Genomic DNA, 17,479 nt, shown 5'->3' on the forward strand with positions numbered 1-17,479 from the left:
AAGACAAACAGCTGATATTTCTTCCCAATCCTAGACAGATACACAGCTAATTAGTGTTGTCAGACAAAATTCCTTTCCAGTCCGCCTGGAAAATGGCCCCACAGCAGCACTCACCTTGGCCCAGCCTGATTCAATAGGAGGAGCCCCAAGTTCAGTCTGATGACCAAGGTCAGTCTCAGCTCAACTACTTACTACATCTATGAAGCTCCTTTGAATGTCACCAGCGGATATTTTACATCACTCTTCAACAGTTGAAAAATCGCTTTCATGTATATATGTTCCTATTTACTGCAGTACCCAGGATGGAACATAAGACCTTGCATTTATCAGGCAGGCGCAGCGCCACTGAGCCACATCCCTGGCCCTTTATATGTTCTTATTAACCCTTCTTTATTTTGTAAGGTATTAGTTCCCATTTTGCAGGCAAAGTGACTGAGGTTTGCGGAAGTCACACACTTTAAACAGAAGCAAGCATCCACTCTGTGACTCACCTAGAGATCTTTCCACTGGCCCTCAAGACCAGGTGCTAACAGATCATTTACCAGCCAGCTTAGCACCCAGTGGCTCAAAACAGAAGAGGAAATTGCAAACGGTATATAATACTGGCGTCAGACAGCCCTGGCTAGATGAGTAGAGCTTTGTCATATTGCAAATGCAAAACATTCAACAGATTTCTTTTTTTCCGTATTGGGGATCAAACTCAAGACCTTGCACTTGCAAGGCGAGCATGGTGCCACTGAGCTACATCTCTGACCCTGGTTTCATTACTTCTTTAGGACTCAGTCTCCTGATCTGGAAAGGGGGAGGGCAATACCTCACCCACTAGGGTGCTGGGCCCACCCAGTTAGCCAGGGACCTCGTGGTGAGGATTTAATATGGTATAATTAAAGGACACAAACCAAGTAAGTCACCACTTGGCATCCTCGGGGGACTGATCCCCTGTTCATACCAAAGTCACATGAAACAGCATGGTATTTGCAAGTGTCCTGTGCATATTCTTTTACATAACTTAATATTTAGATTACTTATAATATCTAATATAGTGTAAATGCTATACAAATCATCATTATACCATATCATTTGGGGAATAAGGACAAGAAAAAAAGTCTATGTATTCATACAGATGTAAATTTTTTCCAAATATTTTTAATCCATAGTTGACTGAATCCAAGGGACTGGAACTCACTGGTATAGAGGGCCGACAGTCCTCAAGAAAGGTTGTTAGTATGATCATGGACAATACATTCCGCCGTCAACCCTCCCAAATAGTCCTCCCTGCCTGATGATAAAGCACTCATATAAACTAGAAGATTGGCAGAAGCTTAGAAAACAGCCAAGATGCAGGTCCTAGGTCGTCAAGCCCACAGGCAGAGGGCAGTGCCCACGCAGCCCCTTAGTTGGAGGTAGGAGCTAGCGGGCCTCCCAAGCCAGCCAGGGGACAGTGGGCCTCTGGGCATAAACAAGGAATGGGTAGGCCAACAGAAACACAGGAGAGCCTGGAGAAGGGCCCGATGCTAATAATAAAAAGGTCCCTGAAATACATCAGAGGCAGGAAGACAGCCTGAGAATCCATAAGCTGTTGGATGGTACAGAGGCCAATGACAGATGGAACACAAGTCAGACATCAGAGGGTCCTCAGAACTGTTCTCCACTCTTTACTACCACAAACACCGGGGATTCTAAATCCCAAAGGTCTGGTGAAGCAGGTGGGTCTCACAAATCTTAGAACCACCACTGACAGCTACCTCCTTTTTCTCTACTAAAATTCTCCTATTCGATCAGTCAGCAAATCCTATTGATGTAGCTTCAAGAGAGCGCACATGTCTTTCCTTCCTTCCTTCTTTCCTTCCTTCTTTCTTTCTTTCTTGGGTACCAGGGATCGAACTTGGGAGCTTTCGAGGCAGGCAGCAGAACCACTGAGCTAAATCCCTGGACCTTGTGTCTTTATTCTTTTTTTTTTTTTTGGTACCAGGGTTCAAACTTTGGGCCTTACGCTTGCGAGGCAGGCAGCGAAACCACTGAGCTAAATCCCTGGCCCTCGTGTCTTTATTCTTTTTTTTGGTACCCGGGATTGAACTCGGGACCTTATTGTGTCTTTATTCTTTAGAAAATACTCAACTCCTATGTGGGATACAATGTATAAAGACATCACAAACTGTTGTTGGGTACATTAAGAGCAGAATGGCCTATTGTCTAGAAAATAACTGCTGTAGGATATTTTAAACAAAAATTTTAAACTGCACCAAATGCAATGCTTCCAAATGGATATAACAGATTTTAGGCATGCTAAGGCAGCAAAGAGCCAACGCAGGCCCAATGTGCTAGGGATTCACATTTGATGGCAGCAATAAAACTGCCACATAAATGTAGACCAAGCCCAGTGTGTCTCCATAGAGGTCACCTGGCTAGGGCTTCAGAAATGCCTTTGACTTCGCCAAGATCGGGCCTAAGTGAGGCAAGGAAGGTACAGAACACAAACACTGCCTGGTTCTTCTTCCCCTTTTAGCCACACCATGGCTATTTTATAAAATAGATTTGCACAGCTGTCTCTGACATCCTGAAATACCACGTGTGGTTCTGATACACAAATCTAAACTGGATTTTGGAGCACAGGAGATGAATGAGCTAAGCAGATCCGGGTTCCTTGATGACTGGGTTCACAGGTATCTGCGACCTTCAGGGGCTCAGGATTTTTAACCATGTTCACGTCCCTAGGACCGTCATGTCTCTGCTGGCACTGTCCGCTTGCCCGAGGCTGCCTTCCTTCCTGAGTGGGTCGTACATCACACACACTGGCTTTTCATCCCAGGCCTCGTCAAGACGCTAACTTTCTGCATGCCCTCATTATCCCATTCCCTTTCTCCTTGTCTTGGTGAACAGCCTTTAGTGTCCCTTCTCAGAGGCCTTCGACACATGACCAAGACTGACAGGTTTATCTACAGGTCACCAGCTCTTCGTTCAAAGCGAGACACAGAATGATCCAGGTATGGCCACTGGGTATACAAATGCCTCTCCGCTTCTCAGTGAGGCCCTGAGATCAATAAGGTCGGGGGCTTTGGTTATGTCAACTGTCTGCCCTTCGACTGGCATCCCAGTCACCAGCCTCCTGGTATGCAGACAGCATCAGGGCCAATGGTAGGGGCTTTTATCCTAGGAGCTCAAGTGCAGGATAACTAACTTCACTTGGTGCCTTGCTCTCTATCCCAGGATATGCAACAGCTATTAATATCTCCACCAAAACATGGCAGAGTTGAGACACAGAAGGAGAGTACAGAGAAAGTGTATCAAGTTTGTGGCCACACAGGGCTAAATTTAAGCATGCTATTCAACCTGTGGCCTTTTTTTTTTTTTGAGTTATAACAAATGTAAAGAATAAATGAAGTTTTTTGTTACTTAGACACATTAATTACGTATTTTATATGTAGCTCAAGTCCATTCTGTTTCACTCAGTACGGCCCAGGCCAGCTAAAAAGTTTGGACAACAGAAGCTGTACCATTTACTAGTTTTGGAATCGTCGAATCCTCTTAAGCTTCATTTTCTGGATGAAACTTGGAGCTACAAAGATGCCAACAACCAGAATACTAAAGACAGGTGACCCTGAACCACAATTTCAAGAACCTTAAGCCCTGAATCTCAACTAGAATAACTTGGGGGGGTTGAAAAAGATACTCATGCTCTGGGCCCACCATAAATCAGCTAACAGCATTTCTGGAGGTGGAGTCTAAGTATCCATATAGCCACTGAGCTATACAGATTTCAGAAACTGGTTAAAGAGATATAACTGATCCCTAGAAAGTTAAACTAGTGACTGCAAGGCAGGGTGGGTGAGAGTAGCATGTGTAGAACCCAGAGGCTATGGGGAAGACTTGAAAAACATCCAGGTCCAATTCCGGGTACTTATTCCTGATGAGGAGTTAACCTAAGGGTTGGGAGTGACTGGGAGGAAAAGTGCAGGTGAATGAGCAGGGTTGACCACCCTGGAGACTGGATGGGGAGAGGAAAGCAGAGGTAGTGGGTTTCATCTGAGTGAAAAGGCTACTCCGGGAGACAGAGGCCGGCATCTCTAGGCAGAGCTGAGCGCTGTGACCTGAAGACATTTGCCGACACCATCACCTCTCTGCTCTGAATTCAACCCTCCATCAACTCCTAAAGGTAATTTGGCTGCTCCCGGGGCTGGCGTTCCTGGACACACAACCAGCTGTCCACTGATGGAATTCTCCCTACAGCATAACAAACCCTGGTCTATTTCACAGTTGTTTGTGAGTTTCGTTGGCAAGAGTCCTAAGGCTGCGGGAGTCCTCGCTGTTTTGACAAATAAAGTTTGTAGATGTGCAAGCTCAAAGACCTGGGTTTCAAAGAAGGCCTGTGCCTGAGCAAACCACTTCATTTCTTTCTTATTAAATTCAGTTTGCTACACTGATTTCTAGCCAGAAATAGTCAGTTCCAGGCCTTCCTGTTACTGTATTCACCACTTAGCAAACACGAGTCAGACTGGGAGGACATCAGTCACAGGCCTCTTCAGGCTGTGCTGTCCCAGCTGCAGAATCACATAGACCAAGTCACACCAGGAGGTGCTGGTCTGAAGGACACCATGGAAATTAGGTCATTATTTACTGTTTCCTAAATAAATGCTACTAAAAATTCCTAGTCTTTCCAACCCTGGAGGAATCCCTTAGCACAAGGAACAGGCTTCTCTTCCAGCCCACAGGAGAATGGGTTTTGTTGTCTGTTCACATCTACATTTTGGGAGGCCCAAGCCTCCACTTATCTAGTGTCCATGGCTGCAAACCTGGGCCTCTCTATCCAGGACACTCCTCTGCCTTCCCTCCCCCTCTAGCATGATTTGGAAGCAAGAATTCCAAAGGCGAAACCTCAGAACCCATCTGCTCAATGAGTTTATTCACAGGCTAAGAAACCCAGGCCCAGGGAGGTTGCCCCGGGTCAGAAGTGGTGAGAGCCCTACCTGGCAGGCTGGGACTGCAAGTGTAGTTTCTCAAAGCAAAGAACCCTAGCTCCTGCACACTAGAGAATTAACCCAGGAGAGGCTCGGCCTTTGGTCTCTGTAACTCTGACCTCCAGGCCCTGTAGTGTTCTGCCTGCTTTGATTGCCTGGGAGCTTAGGCCACCAATGTAACAGTGCAACTCAGCGCACCATATAAATTCTCATCTCCAGAGGGAGTGGAGACTAAAGGTATTCCTATATCTTTGGGAGGGGCTAGAAAGCAAAGGTCAGTCGCACAGGCAGTATGCGATCGAGCCCAGAAAATAACCCCAGAGACCTGAGTAAAGTTCCCTGGTGGGTGACAAGAACACTGTCACACGCTGTGGTCAGGAATGGGTAAAACCATCCATGACTCCGAGAGGAGGGCTGACAGGAGGCCCTGCAATCTGGACCCTCTCAGACCTTGCCCTACCTGTTTTTGTTGGGTTCTGGTTTGTATGTTGTTGATGTAATGAAACTGTGATCATCAGTGGAAGGCTTTCCTGAGTGCTGTGGGTGCTTTCAGTGACTCATGAAGGGGCAGAGGGAACGTGCAGGCAGCTGGTCCAGGCGGGGCTTGTGTCCTGAAGCAGTTCCCTGGTCTACAGCTCCTAAATTAAGGTGCAGTCACCTTAACAGAGCAAGTCCTCTTGGGAGCAAGTCCTTGGTGTCCTTGCCATCGAAGAGCTGGAGAGGAGGTGGCCGGAAGTGGCAATCTGCCCCTCCTGGGTGTGGGCATATGCTGGCAAGTGCCCAGAAGGTGACACTGAGGAAGGACAGAGGCAGGGGCTCTGCCAGCCAACCCATCCAGCTCTCTCCCATTCAAATTCAGGTAAGAAAACGCCTCCAGGCCTCCTGCAGCATGTGACTTCAGCCTGGTGTCACACTGAAGCACTTCCTGTTAAGCAAGGAAGTCATCATTACCCAAGGAGGGCCCCAGGGGGCTCAATCTCTGTCTAATCTAAGATTTAGATCTAGCTTCTGATTCACAGAAGAATCAGTTGAAGGAGTAAATACAGGACCAAGAGGAAACAATCACACAAATCTAGATGGTATCTATAGAAGACTGGACTTGGTCTCTTTCGGTCACTTCAGAAAGTCAACACAGTGGTGCATGCCTGTAGTCTCAGCACTGAGGGGCTGAGGCAGGAGGACTACCAAATTTGAGTCCCACTTGGGCAACTTAACAAGACCTTGTCTCAAACAAAAATGGTTGGGAATATAGTTCAGTGGTAGAGCATCCTGGGTCCTGATTTCCAGTTCTAGGGAGAAAAAAAAAAGCCAACGTGGAAGGGTAGGGTTGGAAGGGCTAGGGGTGTGGCTCAGGCAGAGCACAAGCCCCGAATGCAGGAGGACTTTGTTCAACAGCCAGCAACAGCAGCCACAACACAATGTCAACACCACAGGGTAAAATATGGTGGTAGAAGGGGAACTGTGGCGGGATAAAAATAAATTTACAATCCATAACCAAATGCATCCAGCCTTCCTCGATTTGCATAAAGCAGCAGGAAAGAACAAGTTTGAAACAACTAGAGAAATATAAGCAAAGATTGCTAGGTTTCAGATGATACTGAAGAACTATTATTAATTTTCCAGTCGTGACAGTGGCCCTGGGCTAGAGAAAATGCTTTCCTTTTTCAGAGATCTACGTGGAAAAATCTAAGAATAAAATGTCCCACAATGTACTTGGACCTTGCCATACCTGAGATCTGTATTTACCTTGAAACCAGCCAGGGGTTTGTGCTTTATGATTTTCATTTTGGAGCCATGTAAATATTTTACAAAATTAGAAAATAAAATGAAATTTAAACATTTTAAATGGCCACAATCAAAAGTGGAATAAGGGGCCGGAGATTTAGCTCAGTGGGTGCCACCACCCGCCTCGCAAGCTCAAGGTCCCAAGTTCAATCTCCGATACCAAAAAAAAGTGGAATAAGGAAGTTAACTCTAGTCAGGGTAACACATTCAAGACAGAGGAAAGGATTATTTTCAGTGACTTTTAAAACTCAACATTAAAAAAAAAAAAAACACCCTCAACATTTTAAACATAAATACAGTGATGCCTCGGTTCATGAACTTAATTTGTTCCACAATCTTGGAAAATATGGCCACGTTTGTGTTTATGTGGGAAAGATGGTCGCAGTCGTGTTTCACCTGATGCAGAGTTTGCAAACAAAAACAAAATTTTGCTAAATGCTTCTGTTTGTGAACCAAATTATTTGCAAACAAAAGTGTTCATGAACGGAAGTACAGTGGTGCCTCAGTTCAAGACCTCAATTCTTTGATTTGGCTCTTGCCCAATTCACTCAATTGCAACCAGAAGAGTGGAAAGAATTAAGTTACCTGACCAAGGTACCACTGTATGTATGGCCAAAACACTGGGTTTAAAAGTCACTGAAAATAATCCTTTCTTGTGTCATTACTTTGCCACTGTATTGGGTTTTTAGACAAAAAGGAACAACAAAGATTTAAAATTGAATTCAGTATTGCTACAAATAATGCTGACCTTGTTATTTTAAAGCATTAACAAATTACTTATTCGCTTAATCGCATTATGTTATACACTATGTGTTTTACCTGTTATAGATGATGTCTATCACATATCCCATACAGTATAATGCAAATAATTGTGTTAATGTCATTAGGAACCAAGATTTTCAGCTAAGAGAAATGCAATACAAATATAAAAATCAAAAAAGTTTAAAAGCCCTACAATTTTATCTGGGCATGGTGGTTCATCCTTGTAAACCCAGCACTCCAGGTAGCTGAGGCAGGTGGATTGCAAATTCAAGCCCAGCCTGGGTAACTTAGTGACTTAGTGATGTCTGATCTCAAAATTAAGTAAACAAACAAACAAACAAACAAACGGGTGTAGTGCAGTATGAAGGCCATGGGTTCAATCCCCAGTACTGCAAAAACAAAATTTTCTAAAATCTTAAGAACAAGCCAGAAATAGTGGTATAAACTCATGTTTCATTTTTCTAAGAAAGAATTCACATTCTCTAGTTCTGTCCTCTGAAAAGAGCAAAAGCACTGACAAGATAAGGCAGTGAGCACTCCTGGTGTCCAGACTAGTGCTGCTAAATACTGTGTCCTGTGAAAAGGAGTCAAGACCCCTTGGAGAAATGGTCAAATGGTTGATTTCAGATCTTGGGCAGGAAATGCACAAGGTGAACTTGGAACTTTTTTATTTTTGGCAGTACCGGGGATCCAACTCATGACCTTGTGCTTTCGAGGCAGGTGCAGCACCACTGAGCTAAATCTCTCCCCCCTTTTTAATGGTTTTAGGGTCCTGGGGATGGAGCTGCAGGGCCTCATACATGATTAGCAAGGGCTCCACCACTGAGCTACAGCTCAGCCTGAGCTTGGAACATCTTAAATGAGAACATTATCAGAGACTGCTAGGACATGTCAGAAGGAGTTAGTACCCACACAAAGGCCTCTCCCAGGCAAAGATAAGATCATTTAAGCCTCTAAGAGAATAACTGCAATATAAAGAAACAAAATATTCTAAATTCACTAGTTTGAAATGATACTGAAAATAAAATATATTACCTGGGGAGGCTCCTAGGGCAAAAACTTTGAAAAGTGGTAAGTAAAGACAATGAATCCAGCTCTTTATCTAGTTTGCAGTGTGGTGAAATAAAATAACTCTAACTAACACAAGCAGAAGAAATAGAATTAGAAAACAACTCTTTTTTCTTTTTTTTTTGGTACCGGGGCTCGAACTTGGGTCCTTGGACTTGCGAGTCAGGCGCTGGAACCACTGAGCTAAATCCCCGGCCCCTGGTTTGTCTTTTTTAAGACAGGGTCTCACTATGTAGTTTAGGCTGGCCATGAACTCACTATGTAGCCCCAGGCTGGCCTTTCGATCTTCCTGCCTCAGCCTCCCAAGTGCTGGGATTACAGGTGTGTACCACCACACCTGGCTGAAAACAACTATTTTTTCAATTACTAGTTAAGGAAGACAGTGAAATGGGAATTTATAATGGTCAGGTCCACTGACAATCTCAAAATCACAGAGAGACCAGCGGGAACCAAGTTCACAGTGTTATTGATGAAGTATTTTCTGCCCCAAACTGAACCTGATCAAGCTTTTAGATTTAACTAATGATTAACAGAAAAGTACAGGCAACAGTGGGATATTTAAGTGTCACCACCAGGCACAATCAGCCAGTGCCAGATTGTAGAAGAGCCTGGAGGATCCTTTTCTTTACAAAGTCAATGTCAAGAGAGCAACAACAAAGAATAATAGTTCATGACTGAACAACTTAAGAGACAGAGCAACCAGGTGCAATTGTAGGCTTTGTTTGGACCCAAAAAAATTTTTTTTAAAGCTATAAAAAAGAATTTATATGGCCATCATGAAGTCACAATACTAATAATTTCAGATGACAACAAAAGAATTTTTTTTTAGTGGTAGTATTGGGGATCACACCTAGGGTCTTACACATATTAACCATATGCTCTACCATTGAGCTCGACCCCTGCCCCAAGAGTTACTCATTTTTCTGTTGTGATAAGAAGTATCTTTTAGAGGCACACACTAATAACTGATAAAGGGATTTGCTTCAAATAAGCAAGTAGGGAAGACATGAGGACTAAAAACAGGACTGACCATAGGTTGCCAGTTGATGATACAGAGAAACATACTGTGCTATTCTTTCTAATTTTGTAAATGTTTGTGAATATCCATAATAAAAAGCTTTTTAAAAAGGCTTATGGTTTAAAAAAACTAAAAGTGATGGATATAAAAATATAGGACAAAATGATTATGTTGAGTGTTTTGGGGACAAAATGCTAAGTGTCAAATTCTAAGTGATGGGAATACAGGTGTTTATACTCCCTATGTCTACCTGTATGTGAATGTTCATAATAGTAAATAAATCTAAAAGCACTTAGACCCAGCCCACACTCAGAATGCGTTAGGTTAAATGGATTACAAAATATAGCTACCTAATGCTGGCATCTACTGGTAATGGCCTCAAAACTTCAAAGCAAATGACCAAAGTATATCCAGAAAGTTTAAACTCCAAGTACTAAATTATTAAAGAAAGAAGAAGTAGGTCCAGGGGAAAGGATTCCAGTTGACAAAAGAGTGACACAATTATTACACTTCTGGAACACAAGGTCTCCTACACCCAGTGAAGCCCTGTATAGTCAGTGGAAGCATGATGTTTTACGACTGTCATCCAGGGCCATGATGGCATATTTTACTTGATGATCAGAAAGGTCTGACTGGCATCATGTGCCCTAAAGTTTTAATGCTTTAAGCAAGAGGTACATAAACAGGCAGCCCATGGAAACAGAAAGCTTTTACAATCTGGCATTAGATGGCATAGCTATAAAGTAAATCCAGCCAGCAGCCAGCGTGACACATTAACCAGCCTCCAACGTCAGCAGCTGTTGCAAAACCGGTCCTTCTGGGGACAGTGGGCCTGACATCCTCCACATCTACAGACAGGCCTCTTTCTCATACCTGATGATGACACACTGGTTCTCCCTGTCGATGATCATGTTCCTGTACATGCTGTCTGCGAGGGCATAGATATGTGGCGGGTTTTCATACTGTGCCTAGGAAAGAAAAGAAAAAAAAAAAAGAAACAAACAAAAAATGATTAAATAGACCCACACAGTGAATTTCTTCTCTTGGCCTTGGAAATGAATCCATCACTGCATTGCAATGTCTATGATTACATCAGAAAGGTCGCACGACACAAGATCATAAAATTCCCTAGGTGATGAAGTTATACCCTAAGAAAGTTAAGACGGAGCTCTTTGGAGCTCTTCCATGGGCACATGCGTGTGATTCAGCCTTCAGACATGACCTGTGTCTCAAACTCCAACACCACACCCTTCCACCAGAGCACGCCTCTGTAGCCACATTCCACCCCTGAATGCTTCTGGGGACACTTGGCCACAGACTGAAGACAGAAATACAATCACCTGGGTCTGGCTTCGACTAGAATTCCAAGTTCCTATGTAATCTTTTCTAAGATGCCAGTTGCAGATTCTGGGATCGCAGAAGGAACTAAGTGAATCTATCTATGGAGGAGGAGAAAAACTTAAAATTTTCTGGAAGAAGAGGGTAGGAGGTATGGTTCTTTATAGGGATAAACTGGCTTGGCCAGCTTGCTTCATCTTTATTGGACAGAAAAATCCTACTGCATAAAGGGCAGAAAATGTCCTGGGTTTGGACAGTGGCCTGAGACTGCTTATCTATGCATAATCCAAAACCAAACTGTTCTCCATACCTAGTAAATTCACTCTCTCAGCTTGATTTCAGCCCTATTCAGTTTTTTGGCACCCACTTTCGCCACTCCCTCAAAAACTACCAAAAAGAAAAATATTTCACGTGGTTGCAATAGCTGGAAAAAGACAACTTCTTAAATTTAAGGTTAGTCCACCTAAGAGTAGAAAGAACAGCAGATACAAGGTGAGAAGACATCTAGATCCTGTCTTTCCCATCTCTAAAGTGGGGTCAATAATACTTAGGCCACAGATTTCACAAGTAAAGGAGAGGAGGGCAGGGAAAGGCAATTGAAAAGGTACAGTAATATGGGAAGGAAAGGCATGACTTAGTCTACCCTTGAGTCTCATTATGGGACAGGAAAAGCTGCCTGGCTGGCAAATTGCTTCTCAGTGCCAGGCCCTACAAGATCAGAGCTCAGGGCGAGGGACACAGGGCCTGGAGGGGGACTGAACAGTCAGGAGAGGAGGCCACTCTAGGACTGGCCACCTGGGAAGTGCCACACAGGGACCAGAGTAAGGTGTCCAACCTGCCTTACGGGGTGTGGGTGCCTGACTAGGACCTCAGGACGTGGTCGGAAGTGGGCTTCTCTTAGCCCAGCCTGCTACTGCGGGATTACTTTGCATGCCTCTTTGAAAACAGCTCATAGAGGATTTTAAGAAAGAAGAGGATGGAAAATGGGAAGCAATGTAGTGAGTCCTACTGGTAAGAGAGGAAAACAGTGTTCAGAAAAGTGTGAAACCTGCTTCATCAAAGTTGCAGTCGGCCTTTCCATGGCACCCTGTACTTTTCAAATTCACTTCCCATCCTTAGTCTCCCAGAGCCTCTGAGCTAACTACCTGTGAGAATCCGGGAGTGGGCATTTCCTCTACCCTACTCCTCCCTCCCAAACCCTGCACTCATTAAGACCTGACTGCAACTCCTCACTCAGCAGACTCCAGTACTTCACCTCTGAGCCTCAAGTTCCCTCATTTGTGAAACAGGAGAGTAAGAGTAAGATACAGCCAGCATCCGGGCTGCTTATTACTGCTGCAAACGCACACTGTAAATAATGTCACACGTGTGGTAAACAACGATAAAGACTAATTGTACAACACTCCTACTTCTTAGCAATAAAAATAAATATATTTTCAAAATTACTATGACATCTTGACATCTCAATCTGTCGAGAACGCTTGGGAAGATGAATGAGCTAACAGGCCCTTCGCAGCAACCCTTTCCAGAGACCTGGAAGGATACTGCCCAGCCAGCTCCGCGCCTACCACCCCAGGTCCTCTGACAGGGCCTAGGCCAGGGCCTGGTGGCTGACAGTGTCTCCCTTGTGCTGGGCTCCCAGAAAGGCACCATTATCAAAGGTCTCTCGCGTGGCAGCTCCTCTAGCCCCAGCACCCCACACCACTCATCTGGCGGCAGCAGGCGGGCTCCGGCCCTGGTGAGCTGCCTCCACTCCAACTATGCATGTGGGGGCCTCACTCTTGTGTGCCTTCCGGGATCAGGATTCATGAATGCACCTTTCTGCTGCACAGCAGAACGGGAAGGGAGAGGAAAAGAAAGAAGATTCAGGGATGGGCAGGCAGAGGGACATAACAAGCCATAGTGTAAATAACATTAAGCTTCCATTTTTAGCCCACTGCCCAAGTGGCTCTAAAGCTGAGTTTGAACATTAACACAGGGAGTGACAAAAGATTCATTTTTCATTATCAAGTCATAGCTACAGCTTATTAAGGTCCTTATTCCAAACGATCTAATTAAATCACACTATGGTATCTGCTTTTTACCCATCACTGCTTTTTATTCCCCAGAATGTGGTGGCACATATGGAAAGAGGAAGATCACCCTCAAACTGTGGGGACCCCTAAGTCTCATGTCACTAATTTTGTATATAAATAAGGCTTGATTTGATGCTTCTCTATCTACACTCTCAAGAACAGCATGTCATTAAAACCAAACAATGTCCTTTACTGGAGCTCCTCATTTTGAATAATTCACAAGAAAATGCAAATGTGTTGTCAGCTTCAAGAAAAACTATTTATGCATCATAAAAGCCCTAAGCACAACAGTAATTTATGGGGTCCGTAACTTACCGCTCCTTGGTACATTTCAATTTCCTTTTCCCCAAAATATGGCATCTGCTTGAAAGGGTTGACTGAGATTAGTACGGATCCTATATATGTCTGAATTTAAACCCGGTTAAGGTCCACCATTAATCTTCACAGAGACACATTTTTCAAATTAAGTAACCAGATGTTATCAAGAATGCATAAGGACTGTCCAAATGAAAAGCTCATGTACTTGTTTTCTAAATGATTACAAAGAGAGACAAAAGCAATTATCCAACTAGCTTGGGCTTTGTTCTTCTTCCTCAAGAAGAACAATACATTTAATTGCCAAGGTGCTACAAAAAGAAATCATTATTTTAAATAAATTAAGACATTTTCTTTCCAGACCAGTAACATGTAGAACCAAGAAAAAAGAAAACAGAACAGAAATGGCCAAGGATTGCAAAAAACAGCTATCCTCTCCCCGCTCCAACACATATTTTTTCCTTGGAACTGTATCTCTTAAGTAGACCAAGGACATATTTACGTATTTAACAAATAGAGCAGTGCTACATGCACTGAACAGTCTTGCTTTTTTGAAGCTTAAGGGAATTGAATGATACCAATAAAGCACTACTTAGAAGAAAATTACCAACCCAAATAGGTCAGGATAGGGGAAGAAGAGGTTATACTGCTGTTTGGGGAATCCAGGAAGGCTTCTCCGACAGGGCATATTTACGTTGGGTCGTAACAGTTTTATACAACACATTTTAATGTGCCCAAGTAAATGAAATATTATAACATAAAAAGAATTCCCCTTAGGCATGATGGTGCACACCTATAACCTCAGCTACTTGGGAGACTGAGGCAGGAAGACGGCCAAGTTCAAGGTCAGCCGGGACTAAACAGCAAAATCAGTCTCAAAAACAACAAAACCCCCCACTTCTTCTCAAGAAGGGAATACAAAACTATGACAATGCCAACGGAAACAAACACAGACATCCAGAAGGGTTCCTTTGTTCATTTGGGATTTTTGTTTTGAGACAAGGCCTTAACGAGGGCTGGGCTAGGCTCACACTCCTGGGCTCAAGGGATTCTCCAGCCTCAGCCTCCCAAGGGCTGGGACTATCATCTGGAACCACTGTGCCTCGCTCAAGTCGTTCTTACAGCCATTAAAATAAAAATGTTTCAAAACTTTACACATAAAGAGTTAAATAAAGTTACTGATAAATAAGTAGTCTTAAATAGTAAAATATATAAAACAATGAGATTTTCTTCCCCAAGAGGACATTAATATGCTAGGAACTGCATGTCCAATAAAGCAGCCCAGGGTGCCTGGCTCCAGAGCCCTGTTCTGCTCCGACCTTGGGCAGATCACATGGCTAAGCCATGGCTGACAGAGATGAGACAGAACGAGGTTCACAGCCTCACTGAGGAATGAAGCAAAACAATCAATACAAAATGCTCAGCACAATGCCTGCACCGAGCAAACGCTGTTTCCTTACTTCACATCTTTAAGACATGGGTCTTGTCACATGTGAATACCTCTGAAACCACAATGTATGTTTCAATTGTAGCATTTTCATTTGCATGAGATGCAGCATTGTTATTATTGAAATGGATGAGTGTGGGATGGGTCATATAATTAAATATATATTTATACAGGAAGGTAAAAATTCTATATGATTTGGTTGCTTTTTGATTCCTTCATCACTGACCAGAAAGATGCCCCAAGTTGAAGATGAACTGGTAGCAGAAAGGAGGGGGTGGTCTAAGAACACAGCAGAGGTTCCCAGTTCTGGTCTAGGGGTGTCTATGGCATTAAAAGAAAATGTTGAGACAGAATCATAACCATAAGAGACCACAGAGTTATGGAAAAGGGGCCATGAGTCTCGAGATTGGAGTCTGGAGACCGGAAGGTGTTTCCCAGTTGCCAAAGTCAGATGAGATCAATGGCAGTTTGGTGACCTCCTTTCTTCGAGGTACAACTCAACACAGATAAATGTACTATCATTAAAAATCATTCAGTACATAAGAAAGGTCCATGACACTGTACCCAAGACTCAATGAGTGCTGATAAAATAATCAAACCACACACATATACTAATATACACAACTGACAACAATGCTATTACTATGGTTAACCCTATTTTACTACGAGGAAAGTGAAGTATAAAGAAATTTTAAAACTTGTTCAAAGGCACAAGCTAGTTACTACAGAACTATTTTTCAAACCCAAGCTCTTAAGCAAAAAGCAATGACATCTTTCTACAATCAGCAGGGACTGTTATTTGTGGAGTTAATCAGACTTAGTAAATTAAAGAACAGAATACCTAGTTATTACCTAGTTTGAGAGTCAAATAAACACTAATCTTTTAAGTATAAGTATGCCAAAAGGTAAGTATGCCTTAAGTCATATTTGGAACACACTTTACTAAGTTATTTGTTTTGTTTTTTTGTTTTTGGTACCGGGGATCAAACTCGGGACCTTGCAGGTGGTGGAACCACTGAGCTAAATCCCTGGCCCTACTAAGTTATTTGTTATTTATCTGAAAATCAAAAGTACCTAGGCACCCCATGATTTCTCTGTCAACTCTAAATTAGCAATGCAAGGATTTAATGCAGGGTCAAGGAAAGTTGGATTAGCTCTGTGGTCTCTTCTAACTTGGACTTTGCATTCGTTGTACACTCAAAAATCCTGGCATGCTGGCACACGCCTATAATCTCAGCACTCTGGGAGGCTAAGGCAGGAGGACTGGAAATCCGAGCTCAGCATGGGCAATTTAGTAAGCCCCTGTCACAGAATAATATATGAAAAAAAGGGTTGGGGTTGTAGCTCAGTGAAAAAGCCCTGGGTTGAATCCCCAGTCTTGGAGAGAAAAAAATCCATCTTCCTTAGTAGGCATGTTTTAGCATCCTTCCTACTCGGAGGGAACTTAATGAAGACAAATGGATAAGATCTGTCTCTTGTTTTAGATTCGCATGCTAAATGAATATATCGATTCTTACAGTAAGCCCAACCCAAGATAAGCCCAACCCAAGACATACAGCACCGCTGACCCATCCTATTTCAGAAGAGGAGGATTCTATTCTTATGTGCATCCATCTACGATAAAACCAAACATGGGCAAACACAATGTTCCCCTGGAGAAGAGAGCTCCCTTCCCTCAGTTGTAGAGGGAATGCTGTTAATGCCACCTTGTCCTACAGGGGCTGACCACTGCACACAACAAAGAATAAAAGAGCTGCCCAAGGATGTAAGCCAAAGCTACAATCTGCCCACCAGTCCCTCCCAACCCACCAAGCTTCTGACCACCCAAGAAATAGGAATTCCATGGCGTATGAGCTCCAGATGTAAGCACCATTTTCCTGAACTGTTAATAACCTGCTACGTAAAGAGATGTTTCATGAATTCTTGACTTTTCACTAGATGATATAAATTCTGGTAATGACCTAGTTAAGGAGACACTCACAGGAGGGGATAGAACATCTCTTTCGGACTGTTCTAGACTAATCCTGAATCAGCAACTTGGGTTAGAATAGAGAAATTGTAGCTGCTCCTCTAAATTTCCTAACAGAGTTCTTAAAGGCAAATTATTTAAGAGAACTGCTGAAAAGGTCAGGTTCGAAATGGGCGACCAGGCCCGATTGCATGCTAAGTAGCTAAAAACTTTCCTAAATCAAAAGAACTGAGATAAGGGAATTTTAGATACAAAGAAAACATATTTTAGTTATTTCAGGTGAGAATCTGGCCTAATTGTGCACTGAAATAGCTTCTACTTTATATCTTTTCCAGTGGGATGCACCTGGGGAGACCTTGGCTATTTGCTGGAGGGAGTAGGGTGGGAACTCCGGATGTCCCTTGAATGCTCTCTCCCACTCCTCCTGCATAATTCAGGTAGAGATCATGGCTGCCACCCACACAACCCTGGGTGCTGAAGGTGTGGCCAATGGCTAATTTTCAAAATGCATGGAGATACAAAGCTATGATACAAAAAACACAGGGAAAAAAATGCCATCTTATTTAACAGACCATGGAGAGACACAGGGCTCCAGCAGATCTTTGGTCCTCAAATGCTAGTCCAAGAGTCTACGATTTTTCATAGACCTGGGGCAAGAGTGATAAAGAAAATATGCACAGAATTTTTCATAAGGCTCAGATCATTCCACATACAGACTATTCTCTATTTTTACATCATTTCCTTCTT

At 43.3% G+C, this 17,479-nt stretch overlaps 1 protein-coding gene across 5 annotated transcripts in view; it reads right to left on the minus strand.

The window, feature by feature from the left end:
• Myo1e (myosin IE) overlaps positions 1-17,479 on the minus strand; it is a 184,260-nt gene that overhangs the window by 80,706 nt on the left and 86,075 nt on the right. For all 5 annotated transcript variants that reach the window (XM_004855726.3, XM_021237149.2, XM_021237148.2 and 2 more), the window contains 2 exons: positions 13,317-13,406; positions 10,462-10,556 (listed from right to left, as the gene is read on the minus strand). In XM_004855726.3, the coding sequence (XP_004855783.1) occupies positions 10,462-10,556; positions 13,317-13,406 (185 nt within the window). The remainder of the gene's footprint in view (positions 1-10,461; positions 10,557-13,316; positions 13,407-17,479) is intronic.

This window comes from Heterocephalus glaber, unplaced genomic scaffold (genome assembly GCF_053883595.1).
Source record: "Heterocephalus glaber isolate CG9 unplaced genomic scaffold, H.glaber_assembly_v1.0 deba00001689, whole genome shotgun sequence".
Classification (NCBI taxonomy): domain Eukaryota; kingdom Metazoa; phylum Chordata; class Mammalia; order Rodentia; family Bathyergidae; genus Heterocephalus; species Heterocephalus glaber.